This window comes from Triplophysa rosa, linkage group LG22 (assembly GCF_024868665.1).
Source record: "Triplophysa rosa linkage group LG22, Trosa_1v2, whole genome shotgun sequence".
NCBI lineage: Eukaryota > Metazoa > Chordata > Actinopteri > Cypriniformes > Nemacheilidae > Triplophysa > Triplophysa rosa.
Window position 1 is genome coordinate 16,987,428 of NC_079911.1, and position 26,143 is coordinate 17,013,570.

At 40.1% G+C, this 26,143-nt stretch overlaps 1 protein-coding gene across 1 annotated transcript in view; it reads left to right on the forward strand.

The window, feature by feature from the left end:
• The first annotated feature begins 774 nt into the window (after positions 1-774).
• The window catches only part of kirrel3a (kirre like nephrin family adhesion molecule 3a), a 111,641-nt gene continuing 86,272 nt past the window's right edge, over positions 775-26,143 (forward strand). The window contains exon 1 of the mRNA XM_057321813.1: positions 775-1,081. Coding sequence (XP_057177796.1) covers positions 1,036-1,081 — 46 coding nt within the window. The 5' untranslated portion in view covers positions 775-1,035. The remainder of the gene's footprint in view (positions 1,082-26,143) is intronic.

The window sequence follows — 26,143 nt, forward strand, 5'->3', positions numbered from 1 at the left end:
AATGTGCATTTGAAAGAGCAACACCCGTCAAACATGATCATTATAAATATATACTTTATTATCATAAAAAAACAAGATGAGGCTTGAGTAACAGTGATAAAAAGATGTCCATAGGCATTTCCTAGATTCTAGAACGTGTTATGGTCTTCTTCTGCAGTGCGTATTTGGAGTTTCCGCACGAGAGCGCCCTCTGGCTTTCGGATGCAGCAGCATTTTCCCGTACTTAACTCAAAAGCTGTGCATAAATCACGTGATATTTATCCTCGGTTTATCGCCCTAAATTTAAACAAATTAAATTTATTCTGAGTAAATTTCATTTCTAGGCGGTTTTAACTGTTGTAATCGACAATCTCCAAGCTGTTTTCCCCAACTTATCTTCACGCGAGTAGGTTTCTACCATTTACATTTTTAAATCGTAACGGTCATAACGGACAATGTGCACTGACCTTAAGGTCATTGGAGGGTGCCTCATCTACATTAGTAGCCTATTTGGTTTACTCGTTACTAGAGTTACTCTTGTACTATTTTATTCTGAGTGTGGAGTTTTTAAACCACAAGAAAATGTCTCCCAAGAACGGTTTCGGTTTCAGCTAACTTTCTGTTCAGAACTCTCAAGGCACCTTCTTTAATTGAGAACAGAAATGATTGATTTCGTTACCCCAAATTGTGAACTGTTTTGTTGTTTCTGTCTGACTCGGGGAGCTGAGCCCCGGCGGGAGGAGGCGGGAAAAGGAGGAGCGAAGTCGTTCGGCGCTCTCCTCCTCACGGCCGCCTCATCCGTTCGCGAGTGAAGTGAGGCAGAGAGAGAGTATGGAGCTCATTGTGAGCGAGCAGGACTGATGCGCTCCGAGCGACAGAGTGAGAACGGGGACCGGGAGACGAAGCGCTTCTGATACATAGAAGACAACAGAACGGGAGCTACAAACGATGCACACGCAGAGAAGCTCGAGCGTTTGAAAGAAATCAGCGTTCGTAACTTTCAAGGACCGCGTCATTGCACCTTCAGTAATCCCAAACATCTCACCGACTCCGAAGATGCGACCCGGGGTGCTGCTGTTGATCTCCGGGCTGCTCGGGTTTGGTGAGTGAACGGAGTTTTTCCCATTAACCGTTGTATGCGCGTGCACCTGTCAGCTACTTTAGCTCCGGGAAAGTGCGCAGAGCGCCTGTCTACATGACTTCACGGGATATCTTACTGTAACTTGTTTTATGAGTGATTTGTGATGATGCCTGCACTTGGATTTGGATGTGAATGTAATTGCCCGGTTCCTTGCGCGCGCGTTGTAATTGCACGGGTTTGCGCACATCGGCGTTACTGACAAGAACATCAGACTTAGAGTCAATACCGATCAAGACACTCAGACACATAAAGATGCATCTGAGAAGACTGAACTATTATTGTTTTAAGCTCTCTCTCTCTCTCGCTCTCTCTCTCTCACACACACACACACACACACGCACACACACACACACACACACACACACACACACACACACACACACACACACACACACACGCACACACACACACACACACACACACCTGGTTGAGCATACAACCACTGAGCAACCACAGTAGATCATTGCTTTTATTAGTGTTGTGATTAAAATGCAACTTTTTGTATTTTATGCTTTATATCATGTGTTAGATGTTTAGGCTATGTTGGGCACCCAATGCCTGTGAGATAATGCACTTATTTTTAGATCGCACGTTTTATATCAGCTGCATCTGAGATGTGCCAAAAAGTCTGATGCAAGGTGTGTGTGTGCGTGTGTGCGTGTGTGTGTGTGTGTGTGTGTGGTGGTTTCGGGGTTATCTGTTAGGTTAGTATGTACTGTCAACTATTCCCGTCATTCATGATTTAAGCTTTTCAGGTGTGCAGAAAAAGCCCGACCCTCGCTTAGTCGCTTTCATCGAAATCCTCGCCTTCTTCACCTTTCCAGATGCTCTTATCTGAGATTCTGTGTTATGTGATTGTGTGAGCTTGAAATAACCCAAAGGTAAACCCCCGAACGCTCACATTTAAGGTCCGGCACGGGCCAAACTCCTCATTTAAATTTGAAACCGCCAATAAAGCCTCCGGTATGGCTCCCACATGCGCACTTGAGCAAATGAACATCAAATCTCGAGAGGCTTTCTGTTTTATTACTGCTTTTTATGAGTCTGCGTGCCGAGATGTTAAGCCTCGCAGGGCTCTGCTTCGTTTTTCCTTTTTGTTACCTCTCTTGAAAGCGAGTGCTTTGCCATCACTCTAAAAATCATTTTTTATGGCCTGAGAGGAAACACACTGACAGGATTTCAGCAGCGGGGTTGCGTTTACGCCGTATGCACATGGCGTTGCGCTTCGTTGGCTCCGAACTTCCAGTTTACACACTCGTGATGTACTGCGGTCTTGTTTTCACGCACGCTAAAAGTTCACGTCGCCTTACAGACTCTCAACTCGGAAAATGGAGAAACGTTGGTAGGCAGTTCATGAAACGACACATCTCATTTATTCTCACCTCGCTCCAGCCAGCCACACCAGAGACTTACCCAAATAACAGATATTTACACTCCCCGTCAGAGAAAATGTTGCTGTGACAAGCGTGCGCTTGTGAGACGAGATGCTATCAGGTGCGTGTGACGGAGTTATCCGTGTCTGTACCGGCCCCCGGGGACGTTTTGTTAACCGTGGCCAACTCTTGTGTTACAAATGAACGGGGGGTTTATTTAGCATCTCCTGACAGTCGGAGCGCTGTGGCCAGGGAAACAGAGAGAGAGGAAAAGTCGATGCGATCTGACACCCTTCATCTGATCCTTTTATTTGCGCCGCGGCCACGGCGGTGAGGAGGAGCGGCAGATCTTTTCCCCGCAGCGACGGGGACAATCTCATTCCAGATTGACCCAGACTCTACTTATAGAACAAGGAGCAGCCAAGGACCCCGTGAAAGGGACCCTCGGGCGGCCCGGTTCAAAGCGACTCGAGAGCGGTCGCCGTACCAGGTTCTAAAACAAGAGCTTCTTTTAAAACGCCACTTTGAATGAATCACTGAGGTGCGCACCATCATCCTGTACTTCATGCATTTCAATAATCTCCGAGCTGTTAAAGGAGGTAATATTGAATTTCTCAGACTCCCTCCTCCAACTCCACAACTTCCTGATTGATGCAGAGGCATCATGTTTCCTCTTTAAGTGTCATAAACACCATCAGCACCGTCAGCAGCGGTTTGCAGCCGTGGGGGCAGTGGAGAGCTGCACGGTTTTGTGCAGCCCACACTTGCAATACAAGACGCTGTCAACTCCAGCAATTCTATGGCAATCAAAGCTCGTCTTTCAAAGCGTTTAACTGTGGGGGCATCCGGCTGTTGTTTGACAAAGCAACCTTTGCCTTTTGTGTTTTGAAGGCTTGGATGGTTTCATGCGCATTTTGAGGGCAAAAAGAAAAGCTGCGGTGTTGTGATAATGCTGGAAACATTTTGGCAAGCGCTTTTATGTTCAGTCAAGATGTTGAGTTTCCACACGCTAAAAACACCCCAAACAGTCATGGGGTCTCCCAAAATTTGTATATTTGTGAGCCAGTCTGTAAAAACCTAAAGTCTCAGAATGTAATTATAAGATAATGAGCATCAAACCATGATTTCAATCTTTGACATGGTCTAACTCATTCAATATTAAAGATATCATGGTTATATGTTCACAGAATGTTCTTTACATTATGTAGGATGATTTTATGTAGAAAACAATAAATCATAAAAAATGACTTTAGCTGGGTTTTGACAGGCAGGGTCACATTAAAGTTCATTTGATGCTCATGTTGATCAAAATAAAATTGTAACAAAAAAAATAAAACTGTGACACAAAGTATTGACTAAAAATTCATGACCAACTCATGAATGAATCATTAAACCAACTTGATTCTCCACAGAAATGCACATGAAGACGGATCTTTGACATGCTTCTTCATTATTGTGGAGAAAAAAACAAACGCGTTGAACAGCAAGCAAACGCTAATCACATCGACCAGAAAACTACTTTTTTACGGTTAAACAACATCAATAAAACTAAACTGAGTTAAAATGTTCTTTTTCATTTCTATTTTATGAAGGAATGGACAATTAGTACAAATTTTTATTCTTATTCTTATTGGTATTCCATATGTATTGCATTTTGAACTGATCATTTAAAGTTCATTGCACTTTAACATTAAAGGAACAGTTCACCCAAAAATGAAAGTTCTCTCAAGTTGTTCCAAACCTATATAAATATCTTTGTTCTGCTGAACCCACAAGAAGATATTTGGAAGAATGCTTGTAACCAAACAGATATCTTAGTAGGGAAAATAAACACTCAATGGGGATGAGATCTGTTTGGTTACTGACATTCTTCCAAATATCTTTCTTTGTGTTTAGCAGAACAAAGACATTCATATAGGTTTGGAACCACTCCAGGGTGAGTAAATGATGACAGAAGTTTTGTTTTGGGGTAAAATTTCTCTTTAATATCTCGGGGCAGTTATGGCCTAGTGCTCCGGTTGTGTGTGTTCACGACCTGCAGTGCGTGTGTTCACTACTCACTGGATGAGTTAAATGCAGAGGTCACATTTCGGTTATGGGTCACCATAACTGACAAATAGGTCACTTTCACTTAAGTGCCTTTAAAGTGTTGTGTTTATTTTTATACCTCATGCTGAAGATGTTAAAACCTTCACTGATGCTCATGAAGCATAAACATATGAGCCCTCACAGACCGCTCTTCCCAGCATAGCAGATACAAGGCCTTGTATCGCATTTTGTCTGGAGAAGCTTAATCTTTGAACTCCCCACCGCCTCAAAGCCACGTTAAAGATCTCGGAGAGAGCCGGGTTCTACTGGGCCTGAAATGTGGTATTTAAGTGTAATCTGCTTTGTGAAGCAACCGGGTAAACACCAATTTTCTTCCAGCCGGTCCCATCCTTCTTGCTGTCCAACTGAGGGCGTCCGTTCGACTCAGGCCGGGTCAGCTCGGGAATGAGGTGGAATGCGCTGCCGACTTCGGGCGGATGGGGTCAGCCTCCATATGCTCTCCTCTGTATTTGTTGTTTATGTAATTTGATTTGAGGCAGACAGAGACAGATTAGCCCATAAATAAGTGAAGAGAAAATCACAGCTTTGGGAGACAACACAGCTCGGTGTTATTTCTGACCAGGACACGCAAATACAAACCTGACTGTCAGCGAAGGCTTTTTATTCACTGTCAACACAAAAAAAGATTTCTTCTGTTTCACGAGGGATATAGAGGAAGCGGCGCTCTACTTGTCTCCGGTTCATTAGATTGCATTAAAGCTTCAAGGTTGTCAGAATCTTGCATGTCATTTAACACTTTTCACCAAAGTTTCTTTCTCCTCACCCACACTGAAGCATTGACAGACCTAATGGGATCTAAGCAGGTAATAACAAAGTCATTTCTTGACATGTTTGTATATGCGCAGTCGGGCGTGCATGCGCACGTCCCTGCTGTGTGTGTGGGTGGCAGTTTGTTTGTGTGTACACAAGCTTATTTTTCCTCTTATCTGCGCAATCAATCATTTGATCATTTATTTCTCTCCCTCATTTTCTGAAGGGGGAGCTTGAAAAAACATCAGCATCATTTTATTCTTGCACTATATTGCAGCTATGAATCAATGTGACGCCGCCACGTGTTTGCTCTGCATTGCAAACAGTTGTTAGGTTGTACTTCCTGACAGCCTCTGAGAAATAGACTTAAGCGGGACGGGCACATTTTACATAGGATGGAGTGCAGAAGATACTTAGAAACAAATGTATAGTATAATGCAATGTAAGTTGCTTTGGATAAAAGCGTCTGCCATAAATGTAAATGTAGGTTTTATAGATGACAAAGACTTTGATGTCTGTGGGGAGTTTTTGTGACGGACAGATCGTATATTTATGCAAATCTTTAGACCACATTACAACCATTGAAGCTGGGGTTACAGTCCTCTTACTTCATATACTTCATATACTTCAAATTCAAGAGACCATTCCAAATTTTCATTTAATCAGCATTTCTAGATGCATTGTGGTCATTCCAGTCCAGTGTCTGTTGAGTTTGAACAAAATCAAACTTCAGGAGTGACATAAATCAACAGCAATGTGAAAGAATGACAGCATGACAAGACACATGAAAACTGTGATAAAAATCCAGGTTAACTAACACAAAAATATTTACTAAATACATGTACAAATATTACTGTTGTATTGGTTAAAAGTAAATATGAACTTGTTTTCTTCGCAGTATTTGATGTCTGAAAAAGAACAGAGCATCTTTTTTGTTATTTTAACCAGTTTCTCCAGTTTTCATTTTCTGCAAGTAAATGCAAATAGAAACAATGTTTTTAATTGAAATTTGGTAGAAATACTGTTAATAGTTCACAGGAGGAAACAAAAATGATCATTTTAGCTAAACACATACCTATAAATAAGAAATTCAAAAATATATTTGCAAATGATCTCTTAATTTTTCCACTACCGTAAATCTGGGTGTTTGTCCTAACAATGCATCCTTGTTGAGTTGACCTTTAAAACACTTTGTGGTCACGTCTAATAAGAGACTGCAAAGTGACCAATTTAACAACAAAGATGCTTTGTCGCAGAGGACGGCTTCTATCAGGAGCGCCGTATGATCCGAACCCCGTGAGGCACGGTTAATACTTCTTCATTATTTTGTGCTAGTAAACCGAACGCTTTGATGACATCTTTTGATGGGAACTGCAAGCAGTCGCCACGGGAGCCTATAATAATTGTTCTCAGCATGCGTCTCTTGTGTTGTTTCTGTTCGTTCAGGGCGGATCTGAAAGAGCATATTGCTTAAAGCCTTTCCGATAAAGAACCTCTAATAATGTTCTTTTTGAAAGACGCCCAACAACCAAGTTTACTCTCCAAAGAGCGGGTGGCTGGCGGAGACGTGGATTCTTGGGCTGTGTAGTGGTCAGGTGGTCTCGGTAAAACAAGAAATAATTTCCCAAAAGTCTGAAGCAGTGGGAAGTACTGAGGGATTTGAGGATGCCTTGTGGTGGTTCTTGAAATAATTTAGTCATGTTTTTGATGTAGATCTTATAAAAAATGAATGGACAATGTGTTAACGTTGTATGTTCAGGATGTCAGGATGTTTTAGGGTACTCATTCCCTACAGCGATTTTTAGTATAGCAAATAACGAAAGCATGCACTTACTATTTCTTTCTATAAAAAACAGTCCTCTTTGATCTAGTTTAGGCATTACTCTTGAGTTACTCTTGGGATAAGGTAGTGCAATACCACATGTTGTATCTCTTGATTGGCCAATTGATGGTGATGTTCCTTTTTGCTCGAGATAAAAGCATCTCCTAAATGCGCATGTAATGTAAATCTGGAGACGCGTCAAGCAAAGCTCCTGAGACTCTATCTAGGCTAGATTAATTTGATGTTCGTGGAATCAATTCGAAATCCCTGAAAAAGTTTTTAAAGTTTAAGATTTGCATTTTTCCGACTCAGCCGTCTAAGTGTTTGTCTTTGGCTCGTCCCTAAACCCCGAAACTACCCAGAACAACCGAGCAACTTCTGTTCAACACACAGCTCAGCCGCGCCTTTTACAGAACAGTAAACGGGGCCATCTGTACATTAAGGAGAGCTCTTTTTCAACGGCTGCACCAATTGCCGTGGTGCTATGATTTAATAAAAGAGAACGCTGATTGAATCAACACCATCCACAGCTCTGAAACATCCGCAGAAAATCACACATGAAGCACGGACACATCCGTCTGGCACGTCCGCTTGGCTACGGACCAAAGCTAAATGGTGCAGCTTGAGTGAATTGACTCTCTTGCATGGGGCGAGCCAAAAAACACGAAACCAGCTTCTTTTAATATCAGATACGTCCCGCGAACGAATGAAGCGATGCGGGACACCGGAGCCCGAGCAAGATTCTGTTAAGATCCTGTCAGTCCTCTGCGGTTTGAGCCGGGAACGGGCTGATACGCAGAAAATGTGTGAGCTAAGTGCAGTTTATTTTCACCTTATCAATACTGATAATGGCACCGCAGAGGGCAAGGTAATGAAGAATGACTGGGCAGTAATCTTATAAAAGCCATCAAGTAAGATCAGATAGCGTATGGACGCAGACCGGGAAAGAGAAGCGTTTCTGAAAGTAGCCAGCAGGCCGTGCCCGATCTTCTAAAGTGGGTTTTGAAAGTGATGCGTTTTTCACATCGTTCAAGGTTCAGCGTCGCAGGTGAGACTAAACTAAAGGTACCTGACAGCTGTATCCTGAATGAAAGCGCTTTTTCAGATCGCTAAAGATGAAACAAGGTTGAAAAGGAGACGTCAGGCGCCTCATCTTTGACAGGCCGAGTTTGATTCTCTGCTAGACCAAAGGCTTCTGCAGCGTTTAGATAACGCATATTTCCCCCGCCAGAACATTAACGATAACTCAACTTTACAGGTATTGATAGGGATTCTGCAGAAACAACAAAGAAAACCCGGCGTAATTTTGAGACATCAATATTTATTGACCATCCCCGAGTCCAGCTGACCTCTGCTAAATGGAATGAAAATGATTTCTTCAAAGGTTCATGTGCAGAGGTACGCTTGTATTTTTATGCTTCCGTCTGAAATGTTTCCCTCTGGTCTCCTAGAGCGTTTTTCTGAAGATATTTCTTGGCAGAGGAATATCGTATTGAACTTAAAATGTTTATATTTGCATCACAGATTTCCAGCAAAAAAGGATAAAATGTACTACGCCGCGATTTACCGTGCGTCTCCGAAGGTCTCGGCGGAAAATCTGCATGAAATGATACATTAGCCTGAAATCACTACTATACGTGGTTGTTTATCTTCCATTTAAAGTGGGAATCCATTATAACAAAAGAGCGTCATTTCAGACGATTTTAATGGTTTTACAGCAATAATCATAAAAAACAAAACAAAACCAGAGAGCCAGGTTCATTCCACAAGCATTGAAAACGAATAAATGCATAATTATAATTATTGCACGAACGCCGTCTAATGCGCACGAAATGGTGTGACACCATCTACACTTATTAAAGATCAAGGTCCCGCAGGACATGACTAATGCGGGTGGCCTTACAGCACTTACCGCTTTCTAAATCAGAAGAGCTGCGCTATATATCTTAAGATGCTTTTTTGTTGCCATTTATTGTCATTTCTACAACACCAGCAGTTTTTCGAAAATCCGTCTCAGGGACACGCATCAGCGCGAAGGTTGTCCGGAGTCCAGCTAAATCATCTTTAGCTCCAGCGATGTACTTTTTTCAGCTGGAATGGAGTTTTGGACTTGAGCTTTTCCACCTCTCTCCTTTCTGCGCTCGCTAATCCGAAGCGGTTTCTTCCAGCCCGGGAAACTTTAGGGTGGGTGTTTTAACTCACTGCTGCATTCTCGGCGCTGGAGGCAGCTTCAAACCCCTGCAGTTCCTGATTGCTCGCGGTCCATAAATGTGTTCTCTCTGAAATCATTCGGAGGTCGGCTGCTGTGGTTGTACCAGGCATGTGGTCCTGTTTTGGGCCCTTGGGGTTCCACGTCCCGGTGCTAATGGTCCAGCTCCAGCCTCCGCTGTGCGTTAGATGATGGAGCAGGTTTGGTAAATAGCAAAGACGGACTGCTGTTTTCAAACATCCCTAATGGGATTCTGGTGTAAATTATCATCTGAGAAGTAAAGACGATGGCAGATGGGAAAGGAGGGAGACAAGACTGATGGCTTTGGTTTTCTGCACTCGCGCGGTTCCTTTAAACGAGACTAAAGGTGTGAAAACATTCTCAACAACAAATAAAACCCCGAGAGTCCATTAGAATGTCATTCACAGCTTTGGACTTTCATTTCATGCCTCTTCTCTCAGTGAAGATATTATCATATAGCTGTCATCACTCTCGATATCATATTGAGCGGAGAAATACAGAAACGCATTCCTCACTGAGCATATAAAGATGTGCACCTTATGTTTTCTCCAAGTCATTATTTTGCTTTCGTATTTCACAAAGACATATTTAGGTTTAAGGAAAAAGTCTTTAAAGAAGTGAAAGCATGCTGTTACGCCCAGAGGAACGTTGTATTGCTCAGAGGTTGCTCTTTTAGAAGACGTGGCGTGTTCTCAGCGATGTTAAATCTCAGTGAGATGAGTTTTTCTTTATGATGGAATATGACAGTGGTTTTGGACTTAAAGGGAAAGTTCACCCTAAAATAAAAATTCTGTCATTATTTACAGTACTCACTCTCAAGTTGTTCCAAACCTGTATTGAACACAAAATAAGATATTTGGATGAATGTTTGTAACCAAACAATTCTGGGGCACTATTGACTACCACTGTAGTAGTTTTTCCTACTGTTGTTGTCAATAGTGCTCCAGAACTGTTTGGTTACAAGCTTTCTTCAAAATATCTTTCTTTGTGTTTAGCAGAACAACAGAATTTTCATTTTTGGGTGAACTATTTCTTTAAACTCAACAATCACTTAAAATGAACAGTCATGTTGCCGTCATAGAGGTGATATAGAAAAGGTTGACATACAAAGTAAACAAACTGTGAGAAATTCCGTGAGAAATGAGTTCATATTAAAAACTTTGTTGTCAAATCTGAGAACAGCATGTGACATTGCCGGGATCGCTCATGAAATTATAATGGAGACACGTGAGATCTAAGAAAATCCTCATTAAAGAACAATCATTTTCTCGTTGTAAAAATGAGGAAATTTTGCGATTTTTCTTGCCTGTGATGCGCATTCACCAACTTTTTAACAAACATGAAATCCGCCGTCCAGAAAAGGTCACAGCTCAGTCTCTGAGGCAGATGCTTGGGACATGAGCCCATGGCAAGGTTGTATTGGACCGCAGTGAAGTTTCCTCCAGTCGTCTGTGATGTAAGTAGGCCAAACTCAGGTTCCCTCAGAAGATCCCTGTCTTTTTAATACCGCTGGTGTCCAGAGGGCCCGAAAGACGGAGGATAGTGATAAAGTTACAGCTCCTGCAGAGGGCAAATAAGGAGATATGACATGTCGCTGTAATGGGTCTTTAATGTCAGACAGCAAGAAGACACCAGAGACCCGTGTGTGTGTGCGCGCTTGCATGCTTACTCTCGGCTTTCAGGGACGTGAAAGAGTCGGAATGTTGGCAAAGGTGTGAAAAAAAGACAACATTTCATTTAGCCCGTCAGTTGTCACAGGTCAAGAAAAAAACATCTCCTGTGGCTCACGGAGCTGATGTGAGTGGAAGCTTTTAGAGAAAGAGGAGAAAAGCGAGAGCGAAAGTATCCGTCCACGTGTTGACTGGACTGTCTAAAGAAAATGTGCAGTATGATGGGAAAATAGGAAAAAACATATACTTAAAGCTCAGGATGTCAAACGCACCCACACGCTCGCCGACCGAACAATCCTGGCAGATTCACAGCGGATAGCCTCCGTTCCCCCCCGCCGAACGAGCCTGTCAAGACATTTAAATGTGAGGAGATTTGATGTGACAGACAGGTTGAGACATATGCTTCCTTTGAAATCATTGACAGAAAAATGTCTTGGAGAATCACATGTCATTCAAGACTTCCAGGAGAGGAGGATTTGGAAATCTCTTCCTTTGTAAGACGCAGACAGTCCGAGAGCCTCATGCTCGATCTGCATTACTTCTTTTCTCTCTGTAATTCAGCCTTTTCTAATCTCTTCTTTCGGGACTGTGCGGCATATTGACCGTTTGGCAGATTGTAAGAGTTGAGGCTCTTTCTTTAACCTGTCTGCCCTGAACGCCTCGCTCTCCTGAGATGATGGCCTGAGAGAATGTCTTCATGACTGAATTATGGGACAGGATGGTCACACTCTGAATACACACGGCTTGTATTCAGAGATGGGTTGTATTAGTAGTTTTTTCCCGTTGAAGTGACTTGAAGGGACAGTTCACCCCAACATGAAAATTCTGTAAGGAATTACTCACCCTCAAGTTGTTCCAAACCTCTATAAATGTCTTTGTTTGGTAAGATATTTGGAAGAATGTTAGCAACTGAGATTTTTGGGGCGCCATTGTGCCAAGAATTATTGTGTTTTTTTTGTTCTGTTGAACACAAAAGAAAAACATTTTGAAGAATTTAGGAAAACAAACATTTCTGGGGCACCTTTGACAACCATTTAAGGCTAGTCAATGGTTCCCCAGAAATCCCAGTTGCTAACATTCTTCCAAATGTACTTTTTGTGTTCAACAGAACAAAGAAATGTATATAGGTATGGAGCAACTTCAGGGTTGAGTAATTCATGACAGAATTTTTAGTGAGTGCAACACAAAATAAGATATTTTGAGAAACGTGTCCAAAGAATGGAAGTCAATGGGGGTCAATGTTGTTTTGGTTACCAACGTTCTTCAAAATGTCTTCTTTTGTGTTCGGCAAAAGAAAGAAAGTCATACAGGTTTGAAATGACATGCACGAGTCCGAGTTAATGATGACAGAATTTTCATTTTTAGGTGAACTATCCCTTGTGCTGCAACAAAATGATGGGGAATGAAATCGGAAATTGGTTGCATGTACAATCATTAGTTACAATGAAAAAGCCATTCGTAACAAATTTGGTTTGCATTACTAAGTCTCTACCTCAAATTGTCTTCGTTTTTGCAATTCAGCATCATTGAGAAAGAAAAAGAGGGGATTGTTGAGCTGTCACATTGCTCTGAGATTTCCCCAGAGCTCTTAACGCTACAGGGCAAACCCCAGCGCTTGACTCTACTTCTACTCTTTGGCACAGGATTGCCTTGAGTCTTTTTGCATTTACTGTTCTTTTCTTGTACTTTCTCGCCAGTACGCCTCACAAAAAGTGCATGCGGTGTGTTGGGCGCATTAATACGGCATGTAATTGAATTATGTTTATATTGGCTTTTTGGCTGACCCATGCAATGTAAAATGTGGGAACATCAGTTTTGCAACCAAAAACACCTTAACCAGTACTGTACAAGACAACAGCTACTCGTTTTGAATGTTAATGGGTTGAGACTTGAAGAAATGAAGAGAATGTCTTTTCCATCACATATATTTGCAATGTCAGCACATCGGGTGTATAGACAGGAAGTTTTGGCCCTTGAAAGGACTCACAGTTTCTAAAAAGTGTCCTCCACACAGTTATTTTAAACACTGCAAGTTCTCACCTTGTCTCTTGGGCATTGTTTTGCGGCCAGCTGGAGAAGACAAGCCGTGTCACTCCTATAGCTGCGTCAGACATGCTGGACATGTGCTGTGTTGAACTTTGGCTTTGATTGCTGGGGCATGAAAGCGAGTCAGCGAAAGTGTGAAATGTAAAACCGGCTGAGGGGAAGCAGAATTCTGCATGCCAGAAAAAAACGTCTTTGGGCATGTCAAGAATCGTAAGGCTTGTAATTTTTCATTTAAGGAAGACAGTGTTTTACTGTAACTGCTGTACTTTCTAGTACAGCGTACAGCATTAGCCAATTTGCAACTTTTAACAATCAACAGCTTTTAATAGAAAACTGCTCATCGGAATCATTTGGGTCGGACATGTGGATGTTATTGATAAGTCACTTCTCGCTGTGACCTGGAGGATGAAAACGCCATCAACAGGAGGCTGATAATGAAATACTGTGTGTGCTATAAAACAAATAATTACTTGGACTTTGAAAAATAAAAACCGAATTAAGCTGTAACAAAAAAAGGAGAGAAAACATACTTCAACAAATGAGTCTCTCCGTGTCTTTATCCACACAGTCTGCTGCGTAATTTGTCATAAAAGCATGAAAAATACATAGTCGGCTACAGTTAGTCTGCTCTGGTGGGCATAAGTGTTAAATAATTACAATGAACTGCCTAAGGTTCCTCTAAACCAAAGAACATCAAAGAGCCCAACATATATTTGACAGAGCAAAAAGCTCACGCTGTCATGCTCCATTTTTACATCGACTTCGGCTCCTGCTGAAAAGCGCCTGTTTACACGTCTCATAATCCCGTTGCCCCCCGTGTTAGCGTTATTGTGATATTTCATCAAAGCTCTCGGGAACAGCGGCGCTGGATGCCCGAAGGTTACTCTCTGAATGAAAACACCCAAATGATGTCTGCTTTACCTGAAAAACAGAAATAACACAAAATGATGGCAGATGTCAAAGTGGATGATGACATTAATGGCCGGAACGAGAGGCCACGCCAACCGGCGTCTGCAGAAAGCACAGAAAGAGATGCTGTGTTAATACCTATTTGCTTCGGGACATTTCTTGATCGAGGAGTCTCTCAAAGGAGAAAATCTTTTCAAAGGAAACTCTAGGTGTGGATGTTGGCCACCTGATTCTAATGCATCAGTCTGCTGAGAGGTGTGGAAGACAACTTTAAATTTTGCATTAATGGCCTTAAAGGGATAGTTCACCTCAAAAATAAAAATTCTGTCATTATTCACCCTCATGTCATTCAAAACCTGTGTGTGAGTATTTCTTCTGCGGTACACAAAAGCAGATATTTTGAGAAATGTGCCCATATAATGAAAGTCAATGCTGTTTGGGTACCAACGTTCTTCAAAACATCTTTGTTTGTGTTATGCAACAGAAAGAAAGTAATACAAGTTGGGAATGACATGAGGGTGAAAATACGATGAAAGAAAATGAGCACGGACAAGTAAAGGTAATATTAACCATGAACATCAGCCTAACGTGTTAAAAGAAACATGATAAAAACGTGTTAGTAACGTAATAAAATTAAGCCCCGCCTTTAAATTCTGTTTCACTTTGGTTTTACATTATCTTTTGTACATCATCTGCAACTTTCCACTTGTGAATCAGAAGTGACTTGCATGCTGCCCGCTAAGAGTGGATATCAATAGATTAAAGGTCACGAGACACACACACACCCACGTTCATACGCTGTTCATCCTTTAACGTTAAGTCACTTTAAAGATTTTTCCATTAAGTGACTCTGGGCTGTTGGCAAAGGCAAAGACGAGCGGGGAGAGACAGAATGATGGAGATCAGTAACAATAGAGGGGGATAATTGTGCCAGAATCACAACCATCTGGTCTCGGTCTCCACAGCAGATCCCCAGTTTGAAATCCATCCTCTAAAATCCTTAAATCCTCACAATCTGCCGCACGCTCCTCTGATGTGACTGCCATCACCCTCTCCTCCCAAGTTCTCTTCTCTCCCACATAGATCCCTTTTTGATGATACATGTATCTCTTTTTCGCCTCAGGAACACGCCGGCTAATCTGTGCAGAATAGGAATTGTTGTTATTGGACATTCAAGATGAACAGAGGGATATTGATTCCAGGCGGACGTAACAAGGACAGATAAAGACAAACCCTTTTTGTCCTACAACCATGTTAGACATGCACTCACAGAGGAATTCTTACAGGCTTACCTTGGCAATGATGACTGCATAACAATGTCCTCTATGGTCAGAATGCCTATTTTTTTGTGCTAATTTTTGCTCTTTGTTCAGCTCTGTTTGTACTGTTCTGGAGACATTCATCGTTTGTCGTTGAAGGTGTCTGCATGCATTCCATACGGTTTGAGACTTTCAGGTTTAACCCTGAAATCGTTCAGTGTTCGTAAACTAACCGATTTTCTGTATGTGGTGTGACATTGAGAGACGACGCAAGGCCACATAAGTGTTAATTGTATGAATTTAGCAGAATTTTGTGTCATTATTAGTGCACAGCGTGTTGTAAAATGAAGGGGTAGGGCTCTGTTCTCTTCCGCTCTGTGTTGGATACCAAAAAGAAACAGCGTGAGTTAAAAGTGAACCAAATAGTTTTTAATAATGCAGACGAAGTCACATGAAATGAGAAGGAGTTTAGTTCTATAACACTTTTTCATTTTGGGGTAAACTATTTCATCATTTACTCAACTTTCAAATCATTCCAATTTCCAAACCTGTTTGACTTTCTTCTGCAGAGCACAAAAGAAGATGTTTTAAGGTGTTCATCACCAACTGCTCTTCTTTTCGACAGAATAATGGTGGTTCTTGCTATAATTTGACCAAAACACCCTAGAACACTATAGAAAGTCCACGTGTAAAAACTAGTCAAAGCACTTTTCAGTGCGTCAGTTATACAATCTAGGATTCAAAGTTTGTTTCTTAATCCAAAGTGTAAATTCTGTCATTTAACTCACTTTCGTGTTGTTTCAAACACCATTCAGAGGTCTGACAGTCACCATTTACTTTCACTTTATCGATTCTTTATCCATCCCAGGTGAGAAAGTGCACTGTAGACCACTTCGGATGACGTAAACAATGCAGGTTTAACATTGGTCCAGAACTTCCTGTTTCACTACACAAACATTTGAACAAAATATATTTAAATACATACAATTTAAAATGTTAAACAAATATCTTTAATATTTAATTATGTTAGATGAAAAAAATACTAGTAATAAAAAATTTGAAATCAGAAGTGCTTCTGGACCAGTGTTTACATCTTGCAAAGTGTATACTTACTGTAAATGTACTTGAAGTGTTCTATTTTCACACACTAATTTGTACTTAATATAGAAACGTTTGTTTTCAATACTTTATAAGATAAACTTAAGAAGGTCTAAGTGTACTTAACTGTGCTATTGAGACACCATAAAAAGAATGACAAAAAGCTATATTTTAGTATATTAAAGTGCTAGTTCACTCAAAAATGAAAATTCTGCCAAACCTTTATGACTTTCTTCAGCAAAACACAAAAGAAGATATCGTGAAGAATGTTGGTAACCGAACAATGGAGGTAACCATTGACTTGCATTGATTTTGTGTCCATGCAATAGAAGTGAATAGGTGCCGCCGTTGTTCAGTTACCAACACTTTTAAAAACAATCTTCTTTTGTGTTCTGCCAAGGAAAGAAAGTCATACAATTTTATGAGGTTGAGGTAAGATGTTAAGGAAATAATGACAGAATTTTCATACAGTATAACTATCCCTACTTTTTTGTTGCATATAAAAATAGAAGTCTGGGTTTGTAACGACAACATTTTTATGTTTGGCTGAAGTATCCATTTAGAAGTAGTTTGACATAGCAACATTAAGTTGAAAATGCTTGTGACAAGAGACACGAACAGATGGAGTAAAGCCTGTTCGCTTTTACACCACATCTTTGTTACCTGACAAGGTAGGTTTTTGTTCCGTCCTAAAGCTAGAACACACAGGAAAAGTGTTAAAGTAGGTGAGAAATACTCAATCTGTGTTCACTAAGGAATTAAAGGGTCCCATTCGTTTAATACACTGTACTTCATACAAATGTTAGCACCCCATACTCCTTTCACAAAGCTTAGCTGTCAATCAACCAAATCCATCCACCTGAAGCCTCCTCATCACAACCAAACAGAAATTCAAATGTTCTCCATAAAGTTGGAGGTTCATGTTAAAGTTCCAGGAGATTCCACACCACCGCCGCGTCCTGTTTGGGGCATTCATTACCCTTTGACATTTCACTTTATCTTTACCCGGTGCTTCCCAAGAGCAATGAATATTAAACATGCAGCATGTTTGTAAAGCAGCTTCTAGGTTTGCCCGCCGGCAGAATGTAGAGCCGTGTTGTGAAGCGCCGCTCTCCTGTGAATAGGAGGATATTCGGCTCCTGCAGTTGCTTGAATAAGAGATGCAGAAATTTGTACCTCAGAGATATAATAAAGTGCGAGGATCATATTCCGGTCTTCAACATAAAGTGGGATGTAGCAAAAATGAATACGGCAAACGGGCAGCGTGGGAGCCGAGCACGGTTTATGGCTGCGTTGTCCAAATGAGGACAGGCAGACCGTGGCTTCTGGAACTTTTCGTGTACTATGCCCACGAGAAGCATTTCATTAGCATCACTGTTGATTTTCAATGAAACCATTTGACATTTTTTGCAATAAATTTGCATTGACACGTCAAGGGTCTCTCACAGAGAGGTGGGGCGTAAAATTCGGATGCGCGCGGACAAAACTGGAAATGAATTTAAATTACCAGACGATCGTGATATTAACTGTGGCATGTGATTATCGCCGAGGGATTTCGGCTCATAAAATTAACATGTTTTGCGTAGCGTCTTCAACCAAGCGAAACCTCAGCTTTCTTGTGGGCGAGGAACTTTGTATTTATGAAAAACAAACAAATAACACATTACAAGCAAGTCTTCATGCACAAGCAATCTTTTCCAGCCATCAATTACACCTACAGTACATCAGGTTAATCTTTTTCGCTGTTCTTTTGGCCTCCTCATATCAAACGTTCTTGCATCTTTTGATGCATCCCGTCCTGCAAGCTTTTATCACAGCGCAGCTTGCATACGTAAGTGACCCTCTTTGAATGAATTTTGAGACTGTCCTAGTTTGTTCTGCTTGAGGAGGCTCTTCATCTCCTCATTTACATGTGATAAAAGCACGCGCCACTCGTCCTACATCGCCTGTCCGTTTGTTTCTATTTAGTGAAATTTGTTAAATGTTTTGACTGAACGCGGCCGGCACGCGTAGGGTATGTGGAAATTTAAGATTGAATTTCATGAATATTTCATTAATTGGAGAAATGGAAAGCACTTAATAAACAGCTAGATGGTTGGGGTGAAGTTAATGAAGTTTCAGCCTTCAGCAAACAAACATGTGGCTGTATGCCGCTATACTGTATTTCTGCCATACTGATGTGCTGTTTTCTGCTCTGAAGGTCAATTTGGAAGAAGATCAATGTGTTAATATCTCTAATCGTCACTTTACATATTTCTTCCTGTGATGTTTGTCACGATTCATTTATGAGATTGTAATTCTGCAAATGAACTGATTTCAGTACAGTCTGCTTGTCTCCTACTGACGCTAAGTCCTGCATTATTTACTTTGTTGTACCCAGCTAGTCAGAAGAAAACTTTCTATTGCCTCGAGCTTTGAGGTGAATAACTCTTTTGACATGTTGGACACTCATATCCTGATCCCAAAGTTTTTTTTCAAGCGAGCAACACCGAAGAGCGCGAAAGTTCACGTTTGTGTTGCTAAGAGAAACCTCATCGTTTCACTTCAGCCGGGCGAAAAGAACAGTTTTCATTTTGTGGGATCTGCTTCTTATTTCACAGCGAGTCAAGCAGTTACGGGGTCGCAGTCGGCCGCCCATGAAATCAGTCCTGTACTTTGCCCCCCTTAAAGGGCTATTTCATTAGTCACAGGTGGCGGAGACTTCTACTGAGCTTCTGCCTAATTACAATGAATGTTAAGCTTGTCTCGCTTTGATCCTTAATGCTCAGAAAAACCAGCTAAAAGAGAATATTTAAACGCTGAACGTCTGTCATGTAAAAATGTATATCAAAGACGGCTCAATGCAAATGTCAGCTATTCTTTTGTTATGTCTTTAGCTCCTCGGGATTGGAAACAGTAATTGATTTTCTCACTGTACTTTATGTGCCTGGATGTTTAATCCAATATAAATGTAAATATAAATGCTTAAATGCTTTTTTAAGAATTCTTTCCTAGTTCCTAGAATATTAATATTTTACAGTGTGTAAAGAAGAAAGTAGCTTACATTTATTTGCCAACCGATGCCTTTTCTTTCAATAGTAGATTCTTATTTATGGAACATGAAAAACGGGGTATTTTTGCTTTTTTAAAGAGAAAAGTTATGTACATATGCTCTTTCACATGACATTCGCCATTGCATTGAACTCTATGGACGTAAATGTCTCGCAACGGTCACGTTACTCTTAGAGAAGCATTGTGCATTTCTGAAACACTGTAATGAAAAGTAAAATTGTAAAATAGACATCCTGTAATACTATCTGCCATGTTTTTTATGTCAAAGCGCCCCATTATAAGTGTGTGGAAAGGTTGATGTGCAGACACGAGTCTTGTTAAAAGGCTTTAATGACCACAAAAGAAAGCAATTTTTTCCTTTTCACCCAGACCATAGAAACCGCTGAAATGGGTTATTTATTCATGCGCATATATGACTGCCCACATGTACTGTACATATCAAGACATATACAGTAATCATTGCCTTCTTGATGAACAGTATGCTGGTTCGCAGAGGTTATACAATTAACCTACGATCAAAGAGTTAATTTACATATCGCTGCTGTCCTTCTGAAACCTTGTATCTCCACATTTCATCATTTAAATTTTTTGCCGTAAATCATTATTATTAGTCATGCTTTATGTTTGTCACTGAGTTTTGCAAATATTAACATTACATTTACATTTATGCATTTGGCAGACGCTTTTATCCAAAGCGACTTACATTGCATTGCACTATACATTTGTTTCTGACTATGTGCCATCCCCTCGGATCGAACCCATGATCTTGGCGTTACTAACGCCATGCTCTAACCACTGAGCCACAATAAATAATTTAAAATAAATTATAACCAATAAATAACCAATAAAAAATTGTAAACTTTGAAAACACAGTATTTAATCGTTTAAAAGTACAGTGTTTTTCCATTTCCTAAAAAACAGTGAATCTGGACATCCGACGTTTCGGAAGGACAGCGACGATATGTACGTTTTTTTTAAGGTACAATAGCAAAAAGCAGCTTGAGACTGGTGTAAAATGGTCAATCTACATTACAATTGTTTTTGACACAAGAGACCTTATAATATTGTAAGTGGACTTCAGAGAAAAATATAATACTACAAAAGTGTATAATACGGCCCTTTAACCACAGTGTTAAACTGCTTAAAATACATTCAAATGCATCGGTAACACTAGCTCAAAGCACAGACACTCAGAGTCAATAATGAGACATAAGCTCTTCTGTTCTCCCTATGTTTTGCCTACTGCCGAACAAATGTTGTTGCTCTCCAATGTCCAGTAATGTCTGCCATAATCAATGTTCCAGATAAGCGGAAGACTTTTGGAAACCATAATATTGCCTCTCTGGCTCTCCGCAAGTTTGTTGTTCTGTTTTCCAAATGGATGTGACATCAGTTCAATTTAGCCTGACTGCTCGACTCTCTCAGACGTGATGTTCTGCCAGTGCTTGCTGTTCAATAACTCCATCATGAATTCGATAGAATCAGCCCCTTCATTTGCGCTAATGTTGGTCGAGGCTCATTAGCCAAGCTATGTTAACCTCTGCTGGCTGGCCTGACACGCACCGCACACCCCAGCAACGGCAGGCTTGTTAGACGATTCACATTAACATTCTTAGCAACAAACACAATTCACTCCACGAGGGAGGAAAAAATCAACTCGCTAACGTGCGAGAAAGTTTTACATTGCAGGACTTTGATCGGTTCTGAGAATTCTCCTCCCCCTCCTTAGAATTCAGCCTAATTGCATTGTAATGTGGTATAATAAATATGCTAATGGTAATTGGTGTGCGGAAAGGCTCCGTACTTTCAGAGCAAGAGTTTCCGTGCCGTTTGGATATTGTTGCAACGATTCGTTTCGTGATGAATAGCAATTTTATGCAAGGACCAGTGGGGAGTAACTAATCAAAAATAGTGACGCTACAAACTTGACTTCCTATTTCTGGAGCGTGACAGTAGCTCGGTTGTTTCCAAACCAATGTTGCATGCTTTTCACGTAACAAGCGTGCACAAAATATTACTTCTCTGATTTTTATGTCACATTGTGTTCCTCATGCATCAATTGAGGCAATAAACAAACTGGTCCAAGTTGCATTTGTAAGTCTGAGTAAATCCAATCGTTTTAATGAACTAGTTAAATAAAAAAAGATTAATATCTTTAAGTCTCTAAACTATAAATGTAAAATATAATATTCAAAAGTTCAAATATAAAAACCTAAATGTAACTGCCTACTTCATAGTAACTTTATGATAAGTCAGTTTAATTATTAAACCATTTTCAATACAATATTGTCTTTGTAGTTAAAAGACATAAAAGAACATTTCTTTAATTACTTTGAGGAAAAGACAATGTCTGCAGAACTGTTGTCAATATAACTGTAATATATCCCAAAGTGGTTTACAGCTAATGTTTGTTTTTGAGTTCATGGTTGGAGAAAACGAACATGTGAAGCCACCTCGAGAGGTATGTTTGATTCGAGCTCATGCGATCAGCGTATGTCATCAAAATACCGCGAGAGTGCTTTGAACGCATACGCGTAAGCGCGGTCTGATTATCGATGCATTTATGTCACGCGCTGGTCTGCGCCGCACGCATCTAAAACACAGCGCTGTAGTTTGTTTGTTATCTTACTTAATTTATGCTCCAGCATTCTTAGCATCCATTGCAAAGCATATGAACTTTAGTTTGTTTTGAAATGTTAGTTTTATAACTCAACTAAAAAGTGACGCGAAGACCTGTCAATTCGGCACATTCCTGCTTTACCAAACAACAGGTGCAGCTCATGTTGATGATGCAAAGTGCGATATAGCGATTCGGTCGCAAATAACGAGATCTGCGGGGAGATTGGTATATAAATAAGTCAGTCCTGTTTATTATACCTGATATTTATATCCATGTCGAATATATGAGCACGTGTTCTCCTAAATAGTTATTAGTGAACTTGTGTGTGCACGTCACTTGATGTGTGTCTGTGCCTTATATGCTGCCTTTACTTGCTCTTGGAAATTTGATAATTCCCACTTCAAACCGGAAATAATTTATGGAACGGCACCCTTTTAATGTTAGCAGATACTTGTAATGTTTTTAAATCTAATCTACTAAATCATTAGTAACATTAATGTTGTAATGTTACTAAATACCTTTAATGTTAGCAGATACTTGTAATGTTTTAAATCTAATCTACTAAATCATTAGTAACAGTAATGTTGTAATGTTACTAAATACTTTTAATGTTACTAAATCCAGACGTTACTTCCGGGTTGAAGTAGGAATGATCTAATTTCCGAGAACGCGTGAAGGCAGCATTAGAAACATTAAAAGTGTATAGTCATTTATTTACATTTAGTCCAGATATAGTAACATTAAAACATACGTTAAAAGAGCACCGTTGCATAAATTAATCCGGGTTGAGGTGGGAATTATAGAATTTCCGAGAGCATGTTGAAGGCAGCATTAAAATCAGACATAAAAAGTCAGACATAGTCATGCGTATGTGTGTGTGCATATGCTAATTTACAAAAATGATTATGTTCTTATGCATGTAAGCAGCTTGTTTCAGCATTGTGTGGTTAATAAACAAGCGTATAGGTGGGCCTTTGCTGTTGTTGTAAAGAAGTGTAACGTTGACGTGTGCATTTTGGACTGTAAATGAGCAGAGGTGTGACTTTGTAAGCGTAGAACTCACTGTATAAGGTGTACGTGAGTGAGTTTGTCAGTCTCTGTAGAAACAGACCCCCTGCAGAAGAAAATGTTCTTGTGCCTCAATTTTTCTATCCTCACCTTTCTACTGATCAAAGCAGATGATGCCGTTTATTAATTAACCTCAGGAATAAGGGTGATTGTGTAAGAAATTGCATTCACGACTAAAAAAAGAGTCTGATAATTATTCGTGCACCTGCCTACCTTCCTGTGGAGTAATTGTTCGTTTTTGATGGACAGATGTGGCAAGCAGCTGGCTGTTCTGCGTGTGGTGAGAGGTCTGATCCGATGACATGCGATGATTATAGATTTTAATGCGTCTTAGACTTTCATTATCTGAGAGAGAAAGTGTGTGTGGAGATGCTGTTAAATAGTTTACTAAAGTTTATCCTGTCATTATACAACATCGTCCTATATGAATAGATCAAGTAAACCAACTATTACTATTATCTTTCTTCATGTTCCAGCCTCCACATTGAACTGCAGATGACAGTATAGCCATATGAGTCACGGCATCCATAGATTCCTGAAATCACAGTGATACAAAACACGCAAAGATATACTTAGATCATCTCAACTTCGGTAAAAACAGTCAAGCTGAGAATCTAGGTAGGTAGTTTGACCTTTTCGTATGGATTGGGCAATTTGTCCGCGGAAAGAAAGGCTGACCTTTTTAGGCACTTAGTCTCAACGGGGTATCAATTAGCAAGAGCCAAAGCACTGACAGGGAAAAGGAAACGTGTCGGATCAGAAAGAAGACTTTTCTTAATAATGAACCATGTCTTTGCGGGAAACCAGAAATCTAGTGTTTGGTGGCATGAGTGGTATTTTTGCTGTTAATTATGGTGACAAACATTTGACCAAATACCAAGTGTGTTCCAGGGAGCCAAGATTTTACCGAACCCCCGATGTGAGAGGTCCTGAGAAGCGATTCATAGGTTGAAATCTCTGAAAGCATTCAGTCTTTTTCATGGCTTTTGTAAATGGCTTGCATTGATAGATAGATGGATGAATGGATAGATTCGTTGTGCTTTAGACAGTTAATGGCAAAGCGGTTCAGATATACACTGTGTTTTTTCACTTTGTGTAATTATGTTTGTCACGCGGCAACAAGGAAGTGAGATTAATTGCGTTTGTTCTAGCACAATTTTTCCAGTGAATTTATTTGTTTATTTAAGTTCATTTGGCTCGATCCTAGCAGGAATCGCTGTTGACAGTGATACATCACGCATGAGGCGAATATACTTTTATTTTGACTGGGTACGCAAATCCTCTGACAGCTAAATTGTGTATGTTTTGTGTGACTTATTCTTAGCTCTTTTGCTTCGCATTTCCGGCGTTGTTTGTTTTGCAGAACGTGCTGTTTTTTTCCTTAAATGATAGCCCTATGAATCATTGGGTATATTTCTCTAAGTGAACATAAGTATAACAAGAATATTACAGGAAATTATGCTCTTGTAGGTTTTCTCTTCATTCACATTAAGATGAAAGAATATTTTCATGGTCTATTATCTATTCTGATGGTTTGTGTAATGCAGCTCAGTAGCTGTGAATCATTGAAGGGCTGGAATGGAAAAACGTTATTTTCTAAAGTGCTGCCAAAGCCGCACCGATCTAAGTGAAGGGCGAGGAAGCCCTCCACATGTTTAGGATCTCTGCAGCACTTCAGACAAAGCCATCTGCAATACACCGGACAGTCCTGCCTGTTATGCTTAACATGTTTTATTTCTAGTGATTCTATATAGTTGGGAAGTGTAGCGTTACTTTTTGTAATATTATGAGGGAATGATATGAAAATAATTGGGTCATTCCTACAGTATTCGGTAACTTTTAAAGGTCCAGTGTGTAATTCTCTGGAGGATCTATTGACAGAAATGCAATATAACATAACTATGTCTTCAGAGGTGTATAAAGACCTTACACAATGAAGCGTTATGTTTTTTATTACCTTAAAATGAGTTATTTCTATCTACATACACCGCGGGTCCCCTTACATGGAAATCGCCATGTTGTTTCTACAGTAGCCCTAAACGGACAAACGGCTCTACAGAATGCATTTCGTAAATACGTTACGTAACGTCTCCTTCGGCAAAGAAGCGAAAACGCAACTACATCTTTGTCCTGTGAGAGCTGTCGTAGACTCGTAGTGCTACGAAAGGGAGGGTTGGAGTGACCTGTTGGTTGCAATTCGCAACCTCACCACTAGATGCCTCTTAAATATCCACATTGCTTCTTTAAGTCCCCAGTACAAGTTATGATATTATCTAATAATGTAATATTTAAAAATGTTAGTGGCTTTTATATTATGTTATCTGCTTTTACAATTCAAACATTTTTATTTAATGGACTGTAGTCGTTTTCTTATTTATGTTTTACTAGTTATTTACTGCTTGCTGTTTTGTTTTGTTTTGTTTTGTTTTGTTTTGTTTTGTTTTGTTTTGTTTTGTTTGTAAGCCAGGACTATGCCTTAGTTAGATTAAGATATTTATGTCGCTTTTATAAAAATACCTTGGAAGAATACATTACTGGTGTGCATCTTGACACAAAACAATGGCACTGATATATTTTAAGCTATTTCTGGGCAAGTTATATTCAGTTAAGACAGGTTAGTCTGGGACTAGTCTTAAGCCTTGTCTGTGAAACCGGGCCTATGTGTTCCACAGAAGATATTTTGAAAAATGTCTCAGTGGTTTTGTGTCCATACAATGGAAGACAATAAGGACCAATGTTGTTTGGTTGCCAACATTCTTTAAAATAGCTCCTTTTGTGTTCTGCAGAAGAAAGAAAGACAAAACAAATTTGGAATGACATGAGGGTGAGTAAATGATGAAAGAACTTCTTTCTTTGGGTGAACTGTCCCTTTAAGCTTTTAACAGTTTTTTTAATTGTTAAATATAAGATTGGGAGTTTTGTAGTTCTTGTAAACGTTTAACGCTTGATTAACATTTCTTTAATTTTCTGCAGTTAAACATCTGTGTGGATAATTGCTTGGCTGATTTCATCGTCTCT